The sequence below is a fragment of the Rhopilema esculentum genome, chromosome 2 (assembly GCF_057945365.1).
Source record: "Rhopilema esculentum isolate cy_ngs chromosome 2, ASM5794536v1, whole genome shotgun sequence".
Lineage (NCBI taxonomy): Eukaryota > Metazoa > Cnidaria > Scyphozoa > Rhizostomeae > Rhizostomatidae > Rhopilema > Rhopilema esculentum.
In genome coordinates, this window is record NC_142816.1 from 2,004,708 (window position 1) to 2,027,062 (window position 22,355).

General features: G+C 36.8%; 1 protein-coding gene across 4 annotated transcripts in view; it reads left to right on the forward strand.

Moving 5' to 3' along the window:
• Positions 1–22,355, forward strand: part of LOC135695673 (electrogenic sodium bicarbonate cotransporter 1) — a 42,944-nt gene that overhangs the window by 1,616 nt on the left and 18,973 nt on the right. The window contains exons 2-3 of one of the 4 annotated variants that reach the window (XM_065214839.2): positions 673–824; positions 15,595–15,774. In XM_065214839.2, coding sequence (XP_065070911.2) covers positions 15,624–15,774 — 151 coding nt within the window. In that variant the 5' untranslated portion in view covers positions 673–824; positions 15,595–15,623. The other 3 variants (XM_065214840.2, XM_065214838.2, XM_065214841.2) reach the window with 3 other exon arrangements.

A 22,355-nucleotide genomic window follows, 5' to 3' on the forward strand; every position in this document is an offset into this window, starting at 1 on the left:
CATGCCACAATAAGACTAGCTAACCCAGTAACCTTTGAAGCAAAATGTTCGCAAGTGGATTGAAATGTATTTAGCCACCAAATTTAAGGCTGGAAAACTGGATTATAACTTTTAGTTCCTTACAAAATATTAATGATTATGCGCCGTCTTCCTGGAAATTCTTCTAGAGATATTTCAGGGCTCTTTTTTAGTACAGGGGGGGGGGGCTTTAAGCAGCTACTTCATGTTAACGGTGAATTGATTCTTCACAATGAATGTACGCTATACGCTATTTTCAATTACTTACAATTTTTGAAAATTGTAACCCCCCTGGAAACGCTTGCTTGCTATCATGCCTGTTGAATTGAAACCCGTTGGCAGAGAGTGACAGGTGAAGGAGGTTTCCTATGCCAAATACAACAGGTGCATTCATATTTGAAAGCATTTATCCAAATTAGACGCGAGCTCTATACGATAAAAGGTTGCTCAAGGGAATTAAATGTATTGATTCATTGTTTTTGCTGATGGATGAGTGTATGTGAAAAGGAGTGTATAGATATCGCGACTGAAATATCACAGAATATGTAGGAGATGGCTTTTGGTTCTCAAATGTATCCAATTTGATTAAAATACATGCATGGTTAACAGTATGTTAAGATACATATTCTTGATAAGTGGAAATTTTCATCACAGAATTAAGGAATCGGTTGGTGAAACATAGGCTCGGAAGCCGATGGATAACGGGTGGTGCACAACATTGGCGTAATGATGCATTTAAACGAATGAATTTGAATCAGAGAAAGCAGCTTGCATTTGACCTGGTGGCAGCTAGTTAGCTGACTTCGGTGAGTCTTTTATTCAGTTTTCCTAACGCTTTCTTTAGTTTTTTTATAATCAAGCTCTCTCGAAAACTAGCGCTGTGTGCCAGGGGCGGATCCAGAGCAGATTTGAAGGAAGGCAGTGGGGGCGCTGAGAAATTTTCAAAAATTAGTGATGAGAGTACGCTGTACACAGCATTCTCATATCCATTTTCGGAATTAACAACATAACTTGAGATAATCCTCGAAGCAAATTAATCTATCCATCTTAGAAACTTTTTCACCTGACTCAAAAAAGGGGCGCACAATTTCAAAAAAGGGGTACCAGACTTGCTTCAACTCGTTGAGGGAGTGGGGGGGGGCAACTGCCACTGCTGCATGCTACAAAATCCACAAGCATAAGCTTGACATTTCTAATACTCTGATAAAAATGTCTTGATGTAAAGGAACATGTTGGAAGGGAAATCTGAACAGATTCTATTGCTCCAAACAATCTTTCTTTGAACTAGTATTTTATTCGATAGTACCTCATGTGTGTGTCACTCTCCCAATCCAAAGGTATATGTATATTGTAATCGTAATGATATAAATATAAATTCTCAAACAAGCTTCTAAAGGAGAAATTTACATATTAATACAATCCATGCTCTTATTCTCTTCATGTTTTTCATTTTGCTTAAGAATCGGCTTGAGATTTACGTCATAAATCTTTTATCGCTTGTCTCTTTCACTCCTCTCTATGAGAAATTTTTTCTTCTAAAGAGTACCAAGAACAATACTTTGCACATTGATGCACTTTTTGATAAGTATTGCTTTAACTGGTTAAACTAACTTGAATACTGGTTAAATTCAAGGCTATGTCTAAGATCAGACCGCTGCTTTGCCTCATCAACAATCCACTTTGCTAGGGCAGAATCAACTGAGTACGTTGCCAATTTTTCTTCCCCCTCCCTTGCTATCCTCCTCCCCCCTATAGCAAACAAATCTATGCTTTGAAGACATCTCTCATTTGCTTTTACTCAATCATTATACAGTAAAAAGCTGCTTAAAATAAACTGAAGATTTAAAACATCTAAGCTGATGTTTGCTAATGAAACATTTTCGGCACAAGAGCCTCTGGACTGCAAAAATACAGGGAAGCCTGAAGCAGAAAATCACTCAAGGGAAAGAAGCGGGCTCAAAAAGCAGTGTCAAGGTAAAGAAGGGAACGAAGTTGGGGAAATTATGATACAACGGGTCAACGGAAAAATATCATTGCGAAAATGAGCAGGTTTTGCCATGTAGGAGTGCTTCGTCGGCAAATTTTCAGACTTTTCGGCAAGTAATGGATTTGCCCACCTACTTTCTCGGCAAATTGGACCTGTACATAGCTAGCGACGTCCTTGCAAGGGGCACAAACAAAGCAAAACTCGTGTTTCTTGTTCCGAAAGCCTTCGTTTTTAGGACAACTTCTGGATATAATTTTATGGTAAAGAAAGTCGTAGACTAAGCCTCTCTAGCTAGGTGAAATAACCCTTGAAGATTTACCACTGCGATTATGCATCTGGGTCTCACTTTTATTTCTCTTTTTTGCTTTATTTTCAATTTTAATTCACAATTGTCAAAAAGTCATAAAATCTTTATAGGTCCACTTAAAAGAACTTGATCCCTGTCTTAGTATTTCACAACAACGACAATCACAAATGCGAATGATATTTCATAACAATTTGACGAAATAAAAAATGTCGTTAACCGTACACTTGCTATAGCCTTTTGAATTTCTTAATAGGTTGATTCAGTTACGTGCATATCTTATTGTCTTTCAAGAGTCCACGAGAATTAAGGTGCATCATTGTGTTTTAAAACCAGCCTGGAGATAAAGCCACGAAAAGCTTACAATACAGTCTCGATATGTGAGACCCTGTATAAATGGGACCTGCCATGCATGACCAAATTTCTGTTCCTCAAACTTCCTTACCAAATTTCATTGAAAAATTGAGACCTCGGATAAGGACCTGTTTATATGGAGAAAACCATCCCACCTTCCAGCCTGTGAGCTGAGAGGTGATATCCCACTATTCTATAGGATCCCACTGCATCATCCCACTGCATCCCACGGTTAAGTGGGTTTACGCTGTATACAACAATTTCAGACTCTAACTACTGACAGCAGGCTCTCTTTTCACTTTGTAAGGAAATTTTCAAAATTATTGTTTTATACTTGAAGTAGATTAACCTAAAAGTCTCAGAAACTTTTTCACCTGATTCTCATTCCTCAAAAGGGGCGCACAATATCAAAAAGGGGCGCCAGACTTGCTTCTACTCGTCAAGGGAGGGGCAACTGCCCCTAGTTGCTCCCCCTTAAATCCGCCACAGTACTATGCTATCAACCTTTTTCACTCTTGGCTAAAATCTTCGCTGAAGTTGGACTTTAGTATTTCGCACCGCCGTTCGGGATCAACATGGCCTTGTAAAAATTCTGAACGAAGTTCCAATATTGAGTACACTTTGTTGCTATGTTTGCGGCACGTGCTATCAACGAAATTTGTCTCTTGTCATCCAAAGAGAGCTAAACTCCAAATCTTCAATGGAAATAAAATGAAGTAAATCGATAATTAGTAGCAACATTTGTACTTCAGTTTCTACATACCAAAGGATTTTGAATTAGACATCAAACTGGCAGAAAAATACGCAAAATGCACAACATGGTAGTGTTCGGCTGTGATGAATTATTGGATCATCCACATAAATAAATCCCCCAAAATGTGCAAAAAATATGTCCGCAAACATTGAATCCCTTAAGTTTTTATATCTATTTTTATCCCGAATCTCGCAATATAGGAACTTTTCATTTCTTTCTTCTTTCATCCCACTTACCAGGAGATTCCTGGATTTGGCTTGTTCACTAAGTGGGACGGTTTCCTATGTTTTATGTAAATTGGCGTGGCGAGGTAGGAGGTGTAGAGGCAGTGGCAAAACGCAGTTAAGGTCACCTTAGTTCGATCTCAAATCATTTTAATATCTATCTATAAGACTTCACTAAAGTATACCATATTTTCAAAACGCTAAAAGTTCTTATTCTATTACCAAGCTCCTCCTTACTCAGTTTATGAGAAAAACTGTCATTTTTAAATCTTGCTATTATGTGATATGCATGCCCAACACCATTGAATAGGGACCGTTTAAGAGTCTTTAAAGAGGGGTCCGCCCCAGCTATATTCCTTAGGCCCCTAGATACCTCCATTACAACACTGTGTGGGGAAGCTATCAGTATTAGTTAGGCTTGTCCATAAAATATTACACTCTTTTTTTATAAGAACAATTTTATAAGAACACGAGCCTCAAAACTGGTCAAAAGTTAAGAACAAATTAAGAAGAAGCTGAGGCTGAGTTTCTGCAAAATGCAATTTTGAACAACGTTTTTTCTTATAATCGAGGATTTTTAGCGATGTGTGAGTGCTTTTTCGGTGAATATTCAAATTTGTCAGCATATTAAGGCTGTCTCACTCAGTCTGTTGGCAAATGAGGCCTGAACACCTCCTTAGAGCGAAAAAGCTAGCAATAGCACTGCTTACACCCTCTTAATTTAAGAACAAATTAAGAACAATCCAGCCTCAGATTTTCGAAAAAATTAAGAACAGTCAGCCTGAACTTAAATTTACTGGTTCTTATAGAAAAAAAGAGTGTAGTTTAAGATCTTACTTGTCAGTAATTACGAATTAACTATCGTAAGGGACATCATTTTCCGATAAGATTTAGTGGATGCCACATGGTCTACAGGAATGCGTTTTGCATGGTATGCAGCCAAATAATGAAAAAGAAACTCACTACAAAGTTCTTGATCATAACTTTTCGGTAAATTTCCTTTGTTACTTACAACTACCACCCCCCCCCACACTTAAAGGTCTTTCTGTACACCACTGTCTATGTTCCCTGGAAATTCGATTTAACGGGAGTATACTGTGTCATGTGACTGTGTATGTAAATAGAAATGCATCATGATGGCTTTTTTGCTGCAGCATTTGATCAATTGCACTTCTTATCTATTAGAGCTGGGAATTTCTTTCCATCTTTTGATTTTTAACGCAGCTAAAAGATATTTCTGCCAATGGAGCTTGTTTTCTTGTTAAGTAGATTGTAAACCTGGAATATGCACAGTTTGACTTTGCGTAGTTTTGCATTTCAAAGCACTAAATAGGGAAATGAGTGCATTTAGCGATAAGAAAATCCGTGTTTTTAATCCTTTGCTAGCAGAGATGGAGTCTAGAGTTATCGTTTTGTAGTACCAAAGCCCTCGCAAAACGACTAAATATTTTACCAGTGAAATGTATATTGAAAGGTTTAGTCGTCTTTCCACCTGGCTGAGTCTTTTTATAGTGTTACGAGTTGTTGAGCGAAGTTTGATTCCGGTCCAAAATGTTTACCGTTGTTTTATGCTTCCCGAAGACGAGACATATTTGGTAAAAGAAGATCTTTGGTATTTAAAGATCAACATTCTAATCGATGGTGAAAACAAAACTTAAAGTAAATTCTCTCCTGGCCGCGTGAAGAATCTGCAAGTCCCGGATGCACCCCCGTAGCGTCCAATATTTCCTACAAACTCATTTGTGTTCAATTCAGCTCATGGATTTTAGATTCCAGACATATGGTACATGCATATCAAATTCCAACTAAATATTGTTCAACAAATTATGAAAATAACAAAATAAGAGAAATAAGGAGAGTAAATCAAAAGAGTTCAGTTCAGCTCAGTTGGAAACCAAACTCAGTTGAGTTCAGTTCAGCTCATAGATTTTAGGCTCCAGACATATCGTACATGCATATCAAATTCCAACTAATTATTGTTCAACAAATTATGAAAATAACAAAATAAGAGAAATAAGGAGAGTAAATCAAAAGAGTTCAGTTCAGCTCAGTTGGAAACCAAACTCAGTTGAGTTCAGTTCAGCTCATAGATTTTAGACTCCAGACATATGGTACATGCATATCAAATTATAACTAAATATTGTTTAACAAATTATGAAAAAAACAAAATAAGAGAAATAAGGAGAGTAAATCAAAAGACAACTTTTCTCATTAGATCAACTAATCAAGGAATCCTCCCTCTCCCATCTGCAAAGCTTTTGTCTATAGCTAGACAATGGGTCAATAAAGACCGCAATTTTTAACTATTTTAAGCCCTCTTTTTTTCCACAGAAATGATATCTTGACCGTATCATTGCCGGTGGCCACTTTCGGGGTTTTTTTAAAGTGCAATTCTACACAAAATGTACAGTTCTAAAAGTTTGTTGTGCAGTTCTTAAGAAAATCTGTGCAGTTCTAAAATTTTACTTAAATGAACAAAAAATTCAGGAAAACTTTTGCAGTAAAAAAACAAACATAATGATAAAACACAAAAAGATAATAAAGATGACGCTCAAATTGAGCAAAGACTTATTGGGATATAGAAATTATAGATATAGAAAGATATCCGATGCAGAGGAAATATAATTATTGCAAAACTTCATAGTCGTTATATCATTTTTGAGTCACACATACACGAAACACGAAATTGATAGTTTTAAAGCAGGAGAGCTTGTCTAAACTCTTAGATCAGAGAACATTACAAATTCAGAGCAAAAATAAATCATGTCACCAGTTGTGAATTTAAATCTTATAGTTGTATGGTCAAACGACATAGACAGAATGCTAACTTGGAGAATATTCAACATTTACTTTTAATGATGTTGTGCAATTGCTATTTATACCTTGCTTTATCGTCATCAGTTTCGTCCGTCTAATTGGCATAGCTCGAAAAAAGACGATATTAAAGTTTTAACACATTAGATATTACATCGCTATTAAATGACGCTCAACAAACACAATTTTGTTTTCAAGATCCTAGATAGTTTACTTGGTTTCTTTTGATTGTATATAACCAAAAACTCATAATGGTTGTGTTATGCTCGAAAATTTGGTTTTCTATTATATATAATGTACTGTATAATTTTGCTTCCAAGGTGAGTTAGAATCTACTTGCTTTTTCTGCAAATCCTTAAGGGTGTGGTCAGTAAAAATTTTCCTGGGGGTTAAGCCCGGACCCTCTGCTGTCGGACTTCTCTTTGCCCCTCCAATCTTCCAAACCTGGCTACACGACTGGTCTGGAGTACAAGCTATCTGTACCTGCCCATCATGTAAATTTTGTTTATACTTATAAGAACCAATAATTATTCCTTCAACACAGTGCTTCCGAGAAAAATGTGCAACTCTAAATTTTCCTTAAAAGAAACCCTGGCCACTTTGCCAGAGCTGCGAAAAACTAAGCATCCAATGTCTCTAGGAAAAAAATCTTTTCCCTCATAAAGATAGGGCAGAGACGTCCTAAAAGAGGACATTTTCAAAAGAAGTCGTTTTGAAACCATGCTGCTTAACATCAAAAGCAGTCGTTAAGTTAATGAATACAGCTTGATTAACAGACCAAAGTTATTATCAACAGATAAGACCCAGGTTTATCTTTAAAAATTCACCACGGACTCCGTGAAAAGTTATGGCATCATTTTATCAGCAAACATTTGGCATCATTCTATCAACAAAACGAAAGTTTTTTAGTTCTATTCTGGATGTGACAAGCACGGGTAATCTTCCAGGGATGTCACTACTATTGTTCTTAGAGGGCTTGATCCCCCCTCAAAAAAATTTTAAAAATCGTTTGTTTTTAATGACTCCTTTTTTCTCAAAGCAATGGTGCCCTCAATTATTCTTCCCTCAACACTGAGCCCTCTCAAAGAAAATAGACACACAAAAGATCGATATTTACCACACCTTTAGTTCTGCTATTTTAGAAATGCTAGCACAATATGCAACTTAAAACATGTTCATGGTATTGTCAATTATGTTGATGACTTCTTTCCTTGCATTGGTTTTGCGCTGATTTTCACGGCCGTTCTAATTCATAGTTCCTTTGAATGAAATTCAGTTTAATTTTAACATCTTGTTTAAGTAGTTCGGTAGTTGTCTTTTGAGAGAATATTTGACCTCAGTGGAGATGCAATTTTGCCTATCAAAATTTGATTGAGAACTGGGCATTGACTTCGTTACTTTCAATTAAGAATCAACAGCTTTGAGCACAATGTAATTATATTTGCTTAAAGTTCACAACTAGAATTTTCAACAATAATTGCACTGCCACGGCCTGCAAGAAAGAAGGAACTATGAATTAAATTCTATAGGCTTTATACACGCTGCAAAGCTGTAAAATTTTGGCAGAGAAAACTGAAATATTTATGCTCTGATTCGCTTGATTAAATTTGTCTTTGAAATGAGAAGCAGTGTTCCCAGTTCTCTTTGAAATATTCAAGTTTTCTTAACTTTTTCAAGATGTATATTTTCAATCTCATAAAGAGCTCATCTGAAGTTAAGCTTTCGTTGACCCCACTTTTGGTTCCCAATAATTTCCCCTCACTACAGCCCTGCGTTTAATTCAAGTTTAGAAATTTAGAGATTAAAAGTGGACAAGTTGGAAGGGCCCACTTTACGAATTTGAAAGTGGGGGGGGGCAAGACTATCGAAAGTGGGGGACGAGGCTTCTTCTACCTATTATTGCAGCTTTGAAATCACTTGCTTCGCAAAAAATGGGCGAGGGGGGGGGCACGGCCACAACACCCACCCCATCCCCTGTGGTGTTGGCCCTGGTCAATGTGAGTGCAGAAATGATAACTCATTTTTAATAAACAACAGTCGACATTAAATACTCCCAGTTTTTTAACGCTTAGGGAAATTTCAAAACTCGTTGTTTCTTAAAAGTTTCATACTTATGATGTCGTTAATTCCAACACTCGGGGTCCTATGTTTTCTTTTTTGATGGAAAAATACTGTTGGGAGGGATTTTGCAGCTGCAAATAGTGAGCCTCGTCAATGTTTCTTTCAAATTTTTTTCAAGCGCCTGTGACACTTCTGTTCTCGGATTCACTTCCATTCTAATCCTTTACCTTATTGAGAAAAGTTCTACGACGACTAGCTAAACAAATCAATTGATTTTCTTGCTATTCCTGAGTTCTGACTTTTTCAAAATACAGACGTTCCTTAATTACTTTTCTTCGAGTGTACTGACGTTTGGTTTTTCTTGATTGTCCATTACTTCTGGTAGTTTTAAAAAATGAGTGTAACCAGGGACGGATTTAATCAAGAATTGGGGGGGGGGGCACTAGATAATGATTGGACTTTGTGTCACACCCTTCAGGTGACTGGAATCTGATGTAAACGCCCATTTTTATAATTCAGTTTTTAACTTTAAGATAAAGAAGAATGAAGATAATTAGATTACTACCGACTACCAAAAAAGGCTTTTATCGAATCGAAGCAGAATTTGCTGAAGAACACTGGAATTTTTTTTGGGAGGGGATTGCACTACCTACATCCCCCGGTAAATCTGTCCCTGAGAGTATAGTAACAAAGTTACAATCAATGGGTCTGGCAGTGAACCTTAGCATTTGGAAATCTAGAAATCCCCGTTAGTGACTTGCAGTTGTTGGTGTTGCTGTATTTATTGGTTGCTACGTGCTTGCTGGCATACCGCTTCAAAACCAAATAACGACAACATGCGTTTATTCAGCTCTGTTTCACAAGTCTGATGTGAAAATATCAGGGATGACCTGCTCAATACACTCTGAAATCAGCTTGATATATAAACATCGGCTGTTCGATAAGATTGGCAATGAATAAAAACGGACTTCTCAAGCAGGTTGAATGCGAGAGGATTCCCTGACAGCTAAAAGAATATCTGGTTCGCGATTCAGGGGGTTATGTAAGATGAGTCACATTATGCGAAAGAACCCACAGTTTTCCTTTAGTTACCAGTTACCACGTTAAACATTGCATAGATGCCGACAATTTAAACAAATTTATATACCCTGAAACCCATAAGTATAATGAAGTTTTTTTAGCTCTGAAAACTAGCAGAAGTTGGAAAGAGAGATGTATGAGTAGGGAAATGCATCGATCACACACCAAAATGTAAGGTTGAAAAAGGAAGAGAGAAGCAAGCGGATTTCAGGCAGAGAGCAGTTCGAAATCGTGTTGTTTGGTTTTTTGTGCCTACAGGTCAGTGGCGGAATTAAGGGGGGGGGGGCAACTAGGGGCAGTTGCCCCTCCCTCGACGAGTTGAAGCAAGTCCGGCGCCCCTTTTTTGGAAATTGTGCGCTCCTTTTGAAGAATGAGAATCAGGTGAAAAAGTTTCTGAGACCGATAGGTTGATTTGCTTCGAGGATTAAATCAAAGTTATTTTTTCATTCCGAAAATGGATCTGAAATTGTTGTATACAGCGTACTCTCGTCACCCATTTTTGAAAATTTTCAGCGCCCCCATTACCAGCTGCCCCTCCTTCAAGTTTGCTCTGGATCCGTCCCTGCATCAGGTCAGGGGTGTAGTGTTATGAAAGGAACAAGGGAACCACTACTAGAAGCGATAACCTTGAATTCTGTACGGGTTACCTACTGTCAGGGATGCCTACACTCGAAGATGGCAACAGGGGCAAAGCGCCAAAAAAAGGGCAAAACAATAGTAAAAAGAAGAAAAATGCTCAATTTCGCGAGGGCAAGGGGGGCAATTGCCCCTTCTGCCCCCGGGCGCAGGCGTCCTTGCCTATTGTTCAGAATTATGAAGGGGGCTCTGAGGTCTGTGTTCTTGAGCCTCATGACTCCAACCTTGCTGGAATGCTTACCCCAGTACAAGATTAGAAGCATAAGGTCTATTCCATCCCACCCTGTAGTGTTGGTTCTAATCTTCTACTTGCAGGATTTATAAAGGTTTTTTTGTTGTAAAGGAAATTTCCCACTGAAATTACACAAGAGGAAAGGGCTAGAAACACTTAAATGCCAGGGGGAATCTGATACATTCTGATTGTTAAATTTTGTTCTAAGAACCAATCGCCTACGTAGACCCTTCTCTAGAATTAGGCCGTTCGATTTCTCATGGATTTTGCTTGCTTTCTTTCAACAAGCCACTAATAATTATGTTTCAATTTCAATTCAAATGTTGCAAAGTACGCAGAATAAAGTGCATAAAGAGCGTACTCAAATATCTCCTTAGTTCAAGCCCTATAAAAATGGTTGCATTTTTGACCTTATGACTTTGCTGTCAATCGTCATGTCACTCTCGAAGTTATTTGATAAAAACTAGATACAGATACATCCTTTTTGCAGAAAATGTTCTAAAAGATTATCGTTGGAAATAATTCCAGATTAATACTGCGCTGCATGTAGATTAAAGGAATTTATTTCTCAGAAAAATTGCTTTAAAGAAAAAACACGAGAGGCAAATAGGTGGCTAGCCCACAACTTAACCTTTTTTCAAAGAAATCTTTTCAAAAGACGTTATATAACGTTGCGTAAGTTTAGGAGACTAACACGTGTAGCATGTCAATTTATTTGCGTGAATAGCAAAACAAGCTCCTGATGACGAATGTAGAAAGCAGATAAACAGGATCGCATTCAAACTCGACGGAATAATCAAGTATTTAGTAACATCATAGAAAGGATCATCTCAATTTAACGTTTGCATGTCTCGTGCAGAAGTTATTTTCGCGCGAATATCTAAAACTCGTTCTATGTCGGTTAAACTTAGCAAATATGGGCTTGGGTGAATATTGATTCAACTGATAACTGTATTATAACGAAACGTCAAGTATGAAGATTTAAATATGAAGCAGTGACGTAAGCTCTCTCCCAGTGACGACATTCATGCCCAGGCTCCAGTCGATGCTAGGCCTTTTTTGATAAAGGAAAGAGATAAAGGAAACATTTTGCTCTAATTTGCGACATTCTTTCAAAGACTATGTGCGTCTTACAAATATGCTCAGAAAATCGGGAAGACGAAAAGTAAAACGTTTTGTTTCCATAACTCTAAGGGGAATTTCACTTTTTACATAGCAGCGTACAATATATTTTAAAACAATTTAGGGATACTTCGGGGAATATTGGGGGATTTTTCTCGAAAACAAAATTATTTCTGCCGAAGGTACAAATCTTTTCGTGGAGTATTATGCCTCTGTCATATCCCGTTCTATTTTCTTTTTCTTCAATTCAATTAATATTTCAAAACTATAAACTTTTATGATATTTGCTTCAGTTGCACAGAGGGAACCCAGTTTACCGGTGTGAGACAAATTATTAATAACGTTGCGGTATCCTTTGTTAGTCCGTCCGCCAGTTTTGCTATGGAAAAAAATCCATGATTATAGCTATCATTAAATCTAACTAGCTTTGGTTATATCTCAATATGCAAAGGACGAAATTTGGCTTATCAAACATACTGCCTGCGACTTACTAAATTATTCTCAATTTTCCTAAATGTGAGCGTTTTTCCAATATATGGAAGTTGTGAGTCCTAGAATCGAAGTAAATACACGTGTGTCTGCTTTCCAGGGACGGATTTAAGCTACAATGATTCGGGGGGGAGGGGGGGGGCTAGACACTAATTTTGGTGCCACACCCTTCATGTCGCTGGTAAATAATAGAAACGCCCATTTTCAAAATTTGGTTTTCGACTTTAAGGTAAAGACGATAAAAAGCAATGGCGTAGCCAGGGTTGAAAGATTGGTGGGGCAAAGAGGAGACAATTTTTGCTGACCAGAGCCCTAAGAATTTTGGAAAACACCCATCGTCACATACCAAAGGGGGGCACTCTTGCAAAAAGCGTACGATGTTTTCATCAGCTAAAACAATATTTGTGCGATTCAGCTCTCGCTAGAAAGTGTATCAGATATCTACATATCCACGTATCTTATGGGTCTTAAGAGATAATGCAAGTTACATATCAAAAAGTGATGATTTATCGGCTTGAAATATAAAAAGTAGTAATACGTATGACTTTTCACTCTAAACTATTAACTCTGGCAAAACGACTAAACATTTCACTAAACATTCCACTCAACTTTTGTTTATTCAAAAGTTTAATGAAAACTTTAGAGTGAAAAGTTATCAGTGAGTTTTTCACCATTTGTATCTCCAGTGGCGGATCAAAGGGGGGCAACTAGGGGCAGTTGCCCCTCCCTTGATGAGTTGAAGCATGTATGGCGCCCCTTTTTGGAAATTGTGCGCCCCTTTTGAAGAATGAGAATCAGGTGAAAAAGTTTCTGAGAGCAATGGGTTGATTTGCTTCAAGGATTACTTCAAAGTTATCTTGTTTATTCCGAAAATGGATCTGAAATTGTTGTATATAGCGTTCTCTCGTCGTCAATTTTTGAAAATTTTTCAGCGCCCCCACTACCAACTGCCCCTCCTTCAAATCTGCCCTGGACCCGCCCCTGTGCATCTCTACTGGTTTGTCAGCTTTGACAGTTTCCTCATAACCAGGCAAAAGTTGGGGCTGTGCCCGTGCCTTCTGCCAAGGCCTGCGGCATCCATTCCTTTATTATAAATTATTGCACGATCCGTACCCCTTTTTGTTTATCAGTTTGAGCAGATTCGTCATTACCAGGTTGACGCTGTGGCTCTCCCCATGCTTTCTGCCAAAGCCGAATATCTAGCAAGCCTAAATGCACATGGGAATTATTACGGATATGGTTAATACCGCTGTTTTATTATCTCAAAAGAACTGGGTATGGTTCATTTTTGAGACCTCATCTCTTGTACTCACACTTTTCAAAGGTTTTTCTGTTTCTGAAACAAAACATTTATTGGTTTTAACATGTCTTTCATCCACGCCATAGCTCCCAACGCTTAAATCAGAGGCAATAGGGTACCGCAATGATGATGTCACAAATTTTGCAGAATTTTTCAGTTTTGACAGTTTAACCCAGAAAGACATTATAAGATACCATTAAATTTGCAAAATCGATTGAAAGTGTTACAAATTGGTCTTGATATTGGCCAAGTTAACACATTTTCTTTTCCTATGAAATCACTCTGACCTTTCCTTGTTTCATAACTTTATGGACAGAGGTTTAACAACAGTAATCCGTTAACTAACATGAAACCTAATATTGGCCATAGCTCATCCGATTTTGAACGTATTTTACTGAACTTGTACAATAATAGCTATTATATTTCGTACTTTCAGATGCTGTGGTAAAAACTAAGTAATTCTAAAAATAGTTGTTTGATGACGTCACAACATCGGTCATACACGAATCTTCACCAATTTAGTTCTTTTCTTTCCCTTCCCAGAGTTGTGTTATCTGTACTATATTTTTAAGAATTATATAATAGTTATAGATGGGAAGTCACTAATGAGCAGCAAAAAGAAAAACTTTTGATACTTTAAATTAATCATGAATCATATAAATAATTGGTCTGTCTTGTAATTTTTTTTCAACCTTTCATTAAATTGCTTGGACTTCTTGCAACAGGCTTTCTTACCAAATATGAGCAATGTCAATGAATTCTTTTAACTGACTGGATCTATATCAAATAGGATTTAATAAAGTGAATCAAATTGATTACACGATTTGTGTGCAATTTTGACTAAGGTAAGAAAATTAAAACGAATCTAACCATCAATAAATTAAATTATTTTGAAACAGAAACCTTGAAACGAGCTGCAGTAAACAACCAGCAGCTTGCCATCTGTGCCGTGGAGAGTACAAAGTGTTATACACATTTTATCATGAGAATACCTTACTCTTTGTTTAGCCTCAATTTTATCAAAATTATAGGATTCCGAGCTTAAGCAACACTTGAATTAATTTTTTTCAAATCTTCGCTCTTCATCACGAAAACACTATAGGACAGGAGCGTACAAATACAATACAGACTTGACAAGGGTTCCTCAAACTTTTTCCATCAAGTCACGTTTGTCTTTATTGCTCAAAACCTCATATCGTCAGATTGAGCTCAAAAAGTCAAATTGTCGATGAAATTCGAGTTAGGCTGTGGTTCTTAATCAATTATTAAATTTCACCAATTTCGATTCGCAATATTCTTTCACGATTTATTCATAGAACAAAAAGGGGCCTCTTGCAGCCTCATAAAAAATTTTGCGTTTAAAGAAACAAATTTCTCTAATTTCTTGCATTAGCATCCTTGTTGCTCTTTCAGTTGTAAAATCATACATATAGATATTTCCTAAATTTGCGAGGCTTCATCTTCTTGGATAACAGGAAGAACATATTCCTGCTTCACCACAAGGAAGGTAGGCGATGTGGGGACTTCCACATCTGCTGTTGGGATTACCCCCGGCAAGGCAAGGTCAAATGTCCAATGACGCTTTCATTTTCATGCGCTCAGTAAGCGGCATCGCCATTGCGAAGACGATATTCATCATGCCGGTTTGAATCGCCAATCAAACCTTCAAAAAATGATCGTGTTTGGACGAAGATGACAAGATTACATCCATCTCATCATAGTATTCATTTTCTTTGGTTCTTCTATGATTTTTTAGAATAGTTTTCTTAGTTTTAAGTCTTATCTTGGCGTACATTAGAGTTTACCTAAGCCAAGTGCTGCGAGCAAAATGGACATGGACAACCTTGTAAGCCAGCCATCTTTGGATCCCGTCAAGGATTATTCGGGCTATGCTTTAAGAGAGCAGGACTTTGATGGTAAGTTTTAACGTACCAAATCACTGTTCATTGTCAAAGGACAAAAATTATCGATATTTGCTAATTTAGCTGTGTAAGCTCGAAAATCAATGGGGATTTCGCAAGGCTAGTTAGCCTTGGCCTAACCTCACGTAAGCGAAAAGTTTTTCCTGTGCTCGAAATCAGCTCTCAGTTCCACGCGTTTTCGAGAAGCGAGTATCAAACTATCCTGACCCATATTTGTTGAAAGTTTACTAGTTTCCACAGCTAATCGAACAGCTCAACACAGCAAAGTTGAAAATGTTCTCGCTTTTTCTTCAACAGCTCATCGGCAGGTCTATGTAGGTGTCACTATGAAGTCGTTGCAACTGCCTCACACCAATTCACGCCGATCGAGCGGGTCTCGACCAAGACAGCACAAAAATTATCAACCGTCACAAAAAAGAAAAAGGCAACTTGTGGTTATGACTAAACATACGGACGATTCAGCATCCGAAGATGATGGTAAGATTATTTTTTGTTTTTATGTAACCCATTATTTTCATCTGTTTTTTTAAATAGTACGTCTCTACTTTGTTTATAGGTACCCAAGGTGTGCTTCTAGGCTGGATCTAAACATTTTTTGTTTTGAGAACGGTTCATTATTATCATGGAGGACATTTTTCGTGATTTTTTATTTACACTATAAAAATAAGACTCAACGAATACTCCTTGTCTGTCATTTTTTCTTCCGGCCTAGACACTTTGGAATACCTGTAGCCAATTGTTTATGACTCATTTGTAGGGGCCAATCAAATGGTAGAAAAAGTACCTCTTGACCAATCCAAACATGCAAAGCTACCCACTTTAGCTATTTCGGGCCTGCAATTCATTTGGACAACATAACCACATATATCAATTTTAATTGAAATATTATAAAGTAATTAGTGGTTTGGATTTGTTTCTTGCGAGTGGAAAACATGTTTACCAAACTTTTTTAGGGCTAGCAACATGGGGGTTTAGCCAACTTGTCAAATGTTAACTGCCTTATTAGTTTGGCAAGCAATTCAAAATTGGAAAGCTAGAAATTAATGACCTTGGTATGAGCAAGATTTCAGACTTTGTTTTTACATCTGCAATAAAAATTATATGGTCATTATTTGATTACTAAAATATGAGATTTGGTCAAAATAGACTTATACAGTTGTTTTCAAATATTGTGTTAATCAGTTTACATGACTTTCTACAAGAAATAAAAAATCATTCATGTTTACTCAAAATATATTCATTTAATTTTGAAAACATGCAATTATTCTCTGTGCATGGTGCAATCCAAAAAGTTGTCTAGCAATGTATGTTGATTTTTCATATTTCTCTTCTGTAAGAAATCTTTCATTGTCTTATTCAAAAACATCTTTGTAAACATCCTTTTTTATCACATGTGTAAATATGGTAGTTTTTGGCTTTTTAAATTAATTGTGAGACTAAAATATTGCACCTTTATGAAGAAAACCTGAAAGAAATACAACATGGAAAAGCTAACGATTAAAAATTTCAACCTAGATTTTTTTGTTAAATAAAACTTCTCAAAAGAAACCCTAGTATCATTTTTTGAGAATTAAGAATATTTACTGTAAGATTAGAATGTTTTGTTACTTCTTTTTTCAGGGTGATTCTCATTTTCCACTTGTAAATGCAAATTATCCCCAAATGTTTCTTGACTTCACATAATGTTCATATTTTGCCTGATAAAAAACTGTTACTCTACATGGAAGACAAAGATTTCTAGAGTAGATTTTGTTGGCAAAAACTCTTGCAATATCATCTGTGTACCCTATGCAAGTTGTAGAACTGATTTTATGTTAAAAATTGAGAGCAGTGCTGAAATCACCTGCTGCCCTTGTTTGTGTCTTGATGAACAGTGCTGTGATATAATTTTTCAAAGAAAGCTCTTTCAGCCTTTCATAAAGATTAAGGGATTAAATGCTGCTGCGATCTTGTTAGGTATGAATAGTGCAGAGTCATACAAAGTGAAATGCATACTCTTTAGAAAGCGTATATATATAGAAGAAGTGCACAAGTAGAAGAAGGCAGATACTCTTTGAAGAAATAGGCATCAATTTGATTTTTTGCGCTCTTTTTATTTTCAGTGCTGTGCTCACATGTTTGGACCATTTCATGGTCGTCTTCAGAGCAACTGAAAGTGTTTCATTTTCGTTAGCCGCTTTTATAGCTTAGAATTCAATTGAAATATCAATTAAGTCTTAATTTGGAAGTGTTTCGGTATGTTATTGTTGTTGTGGCTGTTGTTTGTGCTGTGGCATTCTCATGGTTTGTGTTCCTGTTGTTGTTTGGTTGTGTGCTTTATTTGACGTCAGGTTGATTCGATGAGCGGTAGTTGCTAGTTTCCTTGCCTAACGCTCCTTCTTTACCAGTGGCTTTTTGCTTTCTGCTTTGTTTTCACCACCCCGGGTGTACTTTTACCCTGTTCTTTCTTTATCGTTCTGTTTCTTGTCTTTTTAGCGTTCTCTGCTTATATATATATATATATGTTATTTATTCTGCATTTCTCACCTTCAGCTGGGCCTAGAAAGTTTACTTGTGTCATATAATTAGCCATTATTGTCCTTGCTTGTAAAATGTGTTTTTATGTCCTATTGTTCTGTATTCCTTATTTTACGCTCCAAATGTAAGTGAACGTTATTCTGAAGAAGCATATTGCGAAACCTTAATCAAGTTGTTTTATTACTGATCATCTATATATATGTATATATTCCAGATTGCGTTGTCTATTCTGACGTGACAGTGTTTGATGTGCAAAAGCACAGAGCAATAGATATGATAAAAAATACAATATAGACTAGAAATGAGACATGTTCTCTGTTACTCTGAGTTTCATGCTTGCGCACTCATCAGACAGACTATAATGAAGAATATTCCTGCTACTGCGGTATAAACATACAAAAGGTGTGATAAAGTTAGACAAAAGAAATTTCAGAAGGAACCTTCAAACAACGATTTACACAACACCAACTCTCATTCCACATATATATATACATAGATATTCAGAAAAAACACTATCGCTTAAACGTTTCGACCGAAGTCTTCATCAGTAATCATTATATATATTTTACTTCAATTTTTATTGGGTTACTTAAACATAGATTGATAGAATTCTGTAAGTGATCATTAGGTAACATAACCTGTCAGGTTTTTTTACCAAGAACAAGTAGATATAGGAGTGGTTGGGGGAAAGTGTAAAGTAATTAGTGTTTTGGGTTCTGAATGCATATGGGCATACCTTTCAGAGGAAGAGTTTGTTTCCTCACTAGATTTTTCAATTATCGTGTCAGATGTTTGTGGATTGTGATCCGTCAGAGCAATGCCAATTGAGTATAACTTATCCTGAATTTGACCTTATTCTGGGTAGACACTTCCACGTGTAAAACATTGTGTGATACTTTCTGTGACTGTCTCTTACCATTTTATCCTCCGTCAGTAGATGCTCCAGTACAATTTATTTAGCATGCATGAAATTTTCATGCTGTATGTCAAATAAAAAAACATGTTATAATCAACTAACTTCCAGACTGTCTCCTGATTTCAATTTATCCTTCCCTCTTCCTTTCATGTCATCTACCCGTCTCTTCATATATACACATGTCACTGGTAGGTCAGTTCAAATGTCTTAGTTTGACAGCCTATTTTTTTGATGATCTTATTTTGTTGTAAAGCAGCATTCTTTCAAAGTTGACTTTTCAAGAACTTTTTCACAAAATGTTTGTCTAAAATATGTTAAAGGACATATTTTCATACTCACTCAGTTTCAAGGCCAAAAGTTTCTTTCATGTGAAAACTACCTCATCATTGATATAACGGTAACCATGAATTGATTTCATTTGAAAACTACCTCATCATTGATTTAACCGTAACCATAAATTGCTTTCATGTGAAAACTACCTGGTCATTGATATAACTGTAACAATAAATTGCTTCCATGTGAAAACTACCTCATCATTGATATAACCGTAACCCTATATTGCTTTCATGTGAAAACTACCTGGTCATTTATATAACTGTAACCAAAAAGGAGACATTTAGCATTGACATCTAAATGATCGCTTTTGTCTTGGTTCTATTCTCAAACTCCTGTACTTTGATTATGTTCTTCTAAATGCCCTATACAGTTGGCTATAAATTTACTTTATATGCTGAACGTAGGGGTCTTTTATGGTAGATGTAGATGGTTTGTTATAGGGTTTCAATTGCAAAGTTTAAAAGTAGGGGACAGTCACAGACTCTGTAGACCTTGGTTCACTCTCTCCGTTCTTGTGACGTCAGAAAATGCATTTTTTGCCAGGGATGGCTCTGTCTCTTCAGATAAATACATTTTGTCCAGCCTACTTCGCAAGACTCACCCGAGATGACAGAAAAATTTGACAAACATGGACACCAACACCTTCGTCAAACTTCGCTCTGAATTGAAAAAGGCCGGATGTGCCTATTTTCAGTACACGCTTGGCATCAAAAGCCGGGGAACAAACTTGTTGAATAAAATGACAATAGCACACGCAGTGCTAATTTTGGTGGTTTCAGAATTGCACGCCATCGTTGTAAGCGCTGGTTGCATAACCTCATGTTTCTATCACATGCTGCCGGCTGGGCGTTTTGTGTTTTGCTTGTCAATAAAATAAACGTCATGGCGTTTGTATTTTTATTTAACACAATGATCAACTGCTCGCGTCATTCAAGTCTCGGAAGAGGCTTGACGGGGTTTGTTTTGACTGGCGGAGAGTTCCGACAGCTTCATTTGTAGTCATTGGCTTGAAATGCTTATAGCCTAAGATTTTGTTTTGTCACCTCCATCATGTAACTTTTGCATGATATGTTCTATGAGATTGCCTTCCAATACTATGATGGCATCATCATCTCCCAACTAGTCTAAAATTCCAAGGCATGGGACCCTCAAAATCTACATGTTGTCGAATTTGATATTTTCTTTTAGTAAAAATAAGGATTTTGGATTCCCTCATTTTTTACAAAAGCAATTTTATAGGAACAAGTTCCTCACAATTGGTCAATAATAAAAAACAAATTAAGAGCAAGCTAAGGCTTATCCACTGTGAAATGTCACTTTGAACAAGTTGTGAAAAACCTGTTTTGAAAATTTCATCTTGAGAACGAGGAGTTTTATGCCTTCTCGAGGTGCCTTTCAAACTTTGATAAATTTTAAAACTTTTCGGTAAGTAAAGGATGGCTCTCTCGTAAATGAGGCCTGAACACTCCTCTTGAGCACAATAGCTAGCGATTGAACACCCTGATAATTTAAGAACAAATTAAAGACAATCCAGCCTCAAATTTTCGAAATTATTAAGAATAGGCAGCCTGAACTTCAATTTACTGGTTCTTATGAAATAGCATGTCACAGCTTTTTCATAAGAATCGCCCCGCAGAACGATACAGAGTGTCTAGATTGCCCTTTTGTCGAAGCGATTGTATAGAAAACGAATCCGATATGGTGTAAACAGTATCTTCATAGCACTACCTCAGTTTCTTGCCACCTTTGTTGTCTCAATTTACCCTATCTACAAATTTTGGCTTGATGTACAGCTTCCCTTTTTACCGCCAGCAGTTCCACCCGTTACATGCACACGTTGAAATTGCTGATGTCTCCTTATCAATTTGCTTTGAATGTTTTTTATGTTTTTCATTTAATCAAAACCTGTCAATACAGTAATAAAATTCAAGTCAATGCAGGTGAATGACCTCGTGTCAACAATTAGGCCATTTATAGGCTGGTTAGTACAAGCTACAAAAATAGATCAAATTGACCTCGATTACGCAATTACATACAGGTCAATGCAGTTATCATAGGCTTTAATAAATTCACTTGCACTGGACATTGCATGTCCAAAGCCACCAGATATAACTACCATCCAATCATTTTTGTCAAACTGTTCACGTGATGCGGACAACCAACAAACTTTGTGATGGTTAACCTTTCCATGCAGAGGCATCTAATAATATCTAGATATATGCGATGTCAAACGCTTTGACTTGTGATGTTATGAAATTTTATTGCTGGCTTAGCCGGTGTTAATTATTCAAGACCAACTAAGGATTTGCAATCAGTGATTTTTGTCAATGTTTCTCTCTGCTTTGCCGCAATTGGCTTAAAGCCCTGAGTCGCGCACTGTCCTAGCATTTCAGATATTGTTGGCAGGTCAAGTATAGATTGAGAAATGCTTTGATCATTTCAACTAGCTTGCGAAACCGATATACAGAAGATTTAAAACAAGGCGCATCGAAGGTATGTTTGTACAGCTATCACTGAGGTATGCGGTAAAACATGTTTCTACAAAGGCTGTGGATATGATTTACTTCATTACTGCATCATGTTCGCCTTAAAGCTTGTTTTTTATTAACCTTCTTCAATTTCAATTCACTATAGGGAACAGTCCTCATATAGAATTTTAACTGGCTTTGAAATCTTAGTCTTTGACCTGGAAATTCCACCTTAAAATCAATGCACGGCATTTTAGCTAACCGACATTTTCCATAAATCGTCTAACTGTTGGTTTTTAGCATTTTAAGCCCCCCCCCCCCCTCCTCCTTAAATTTTTAGTCCAAACGTTACCGAAAGATCCCTATAATTTCTAGTTCACCGGCGAGCAAAGTGAAATTTAAAGAAGACTCGTTTCACTAAGTCAGATTATTTTTTATTCCCATTAGATTTCTTCGATCTTATTCAAGTCCAAAACTTAACTTAACTCTGACTTTGGCTGGGTTGGACTTTTCTTTACCTCTTTTGATGGTCTGACTTAACAAGACCCAACTGCTTTTCTATTGAACTGGATCAACTTGAAGTCTGAAGTGACCTTTCTACTGAAAGGATTGTTGTCGCTTTATGGTTACATAATTTGAATGTTCGGTAGTAGAAAAAGTCTAAAAAGCTGTGAAATTCGCAGCATTTTGCAACCTCCTGCTGTGACGAACAAGGCTTTTTCAGATAATATCCAAGAATGCATGAAAATTTTACAAGCATAAATCCCAAAACTGTTCTTCACCCACGAACAAATCGTTTGAAAACTATTGCGTTCTTTGTA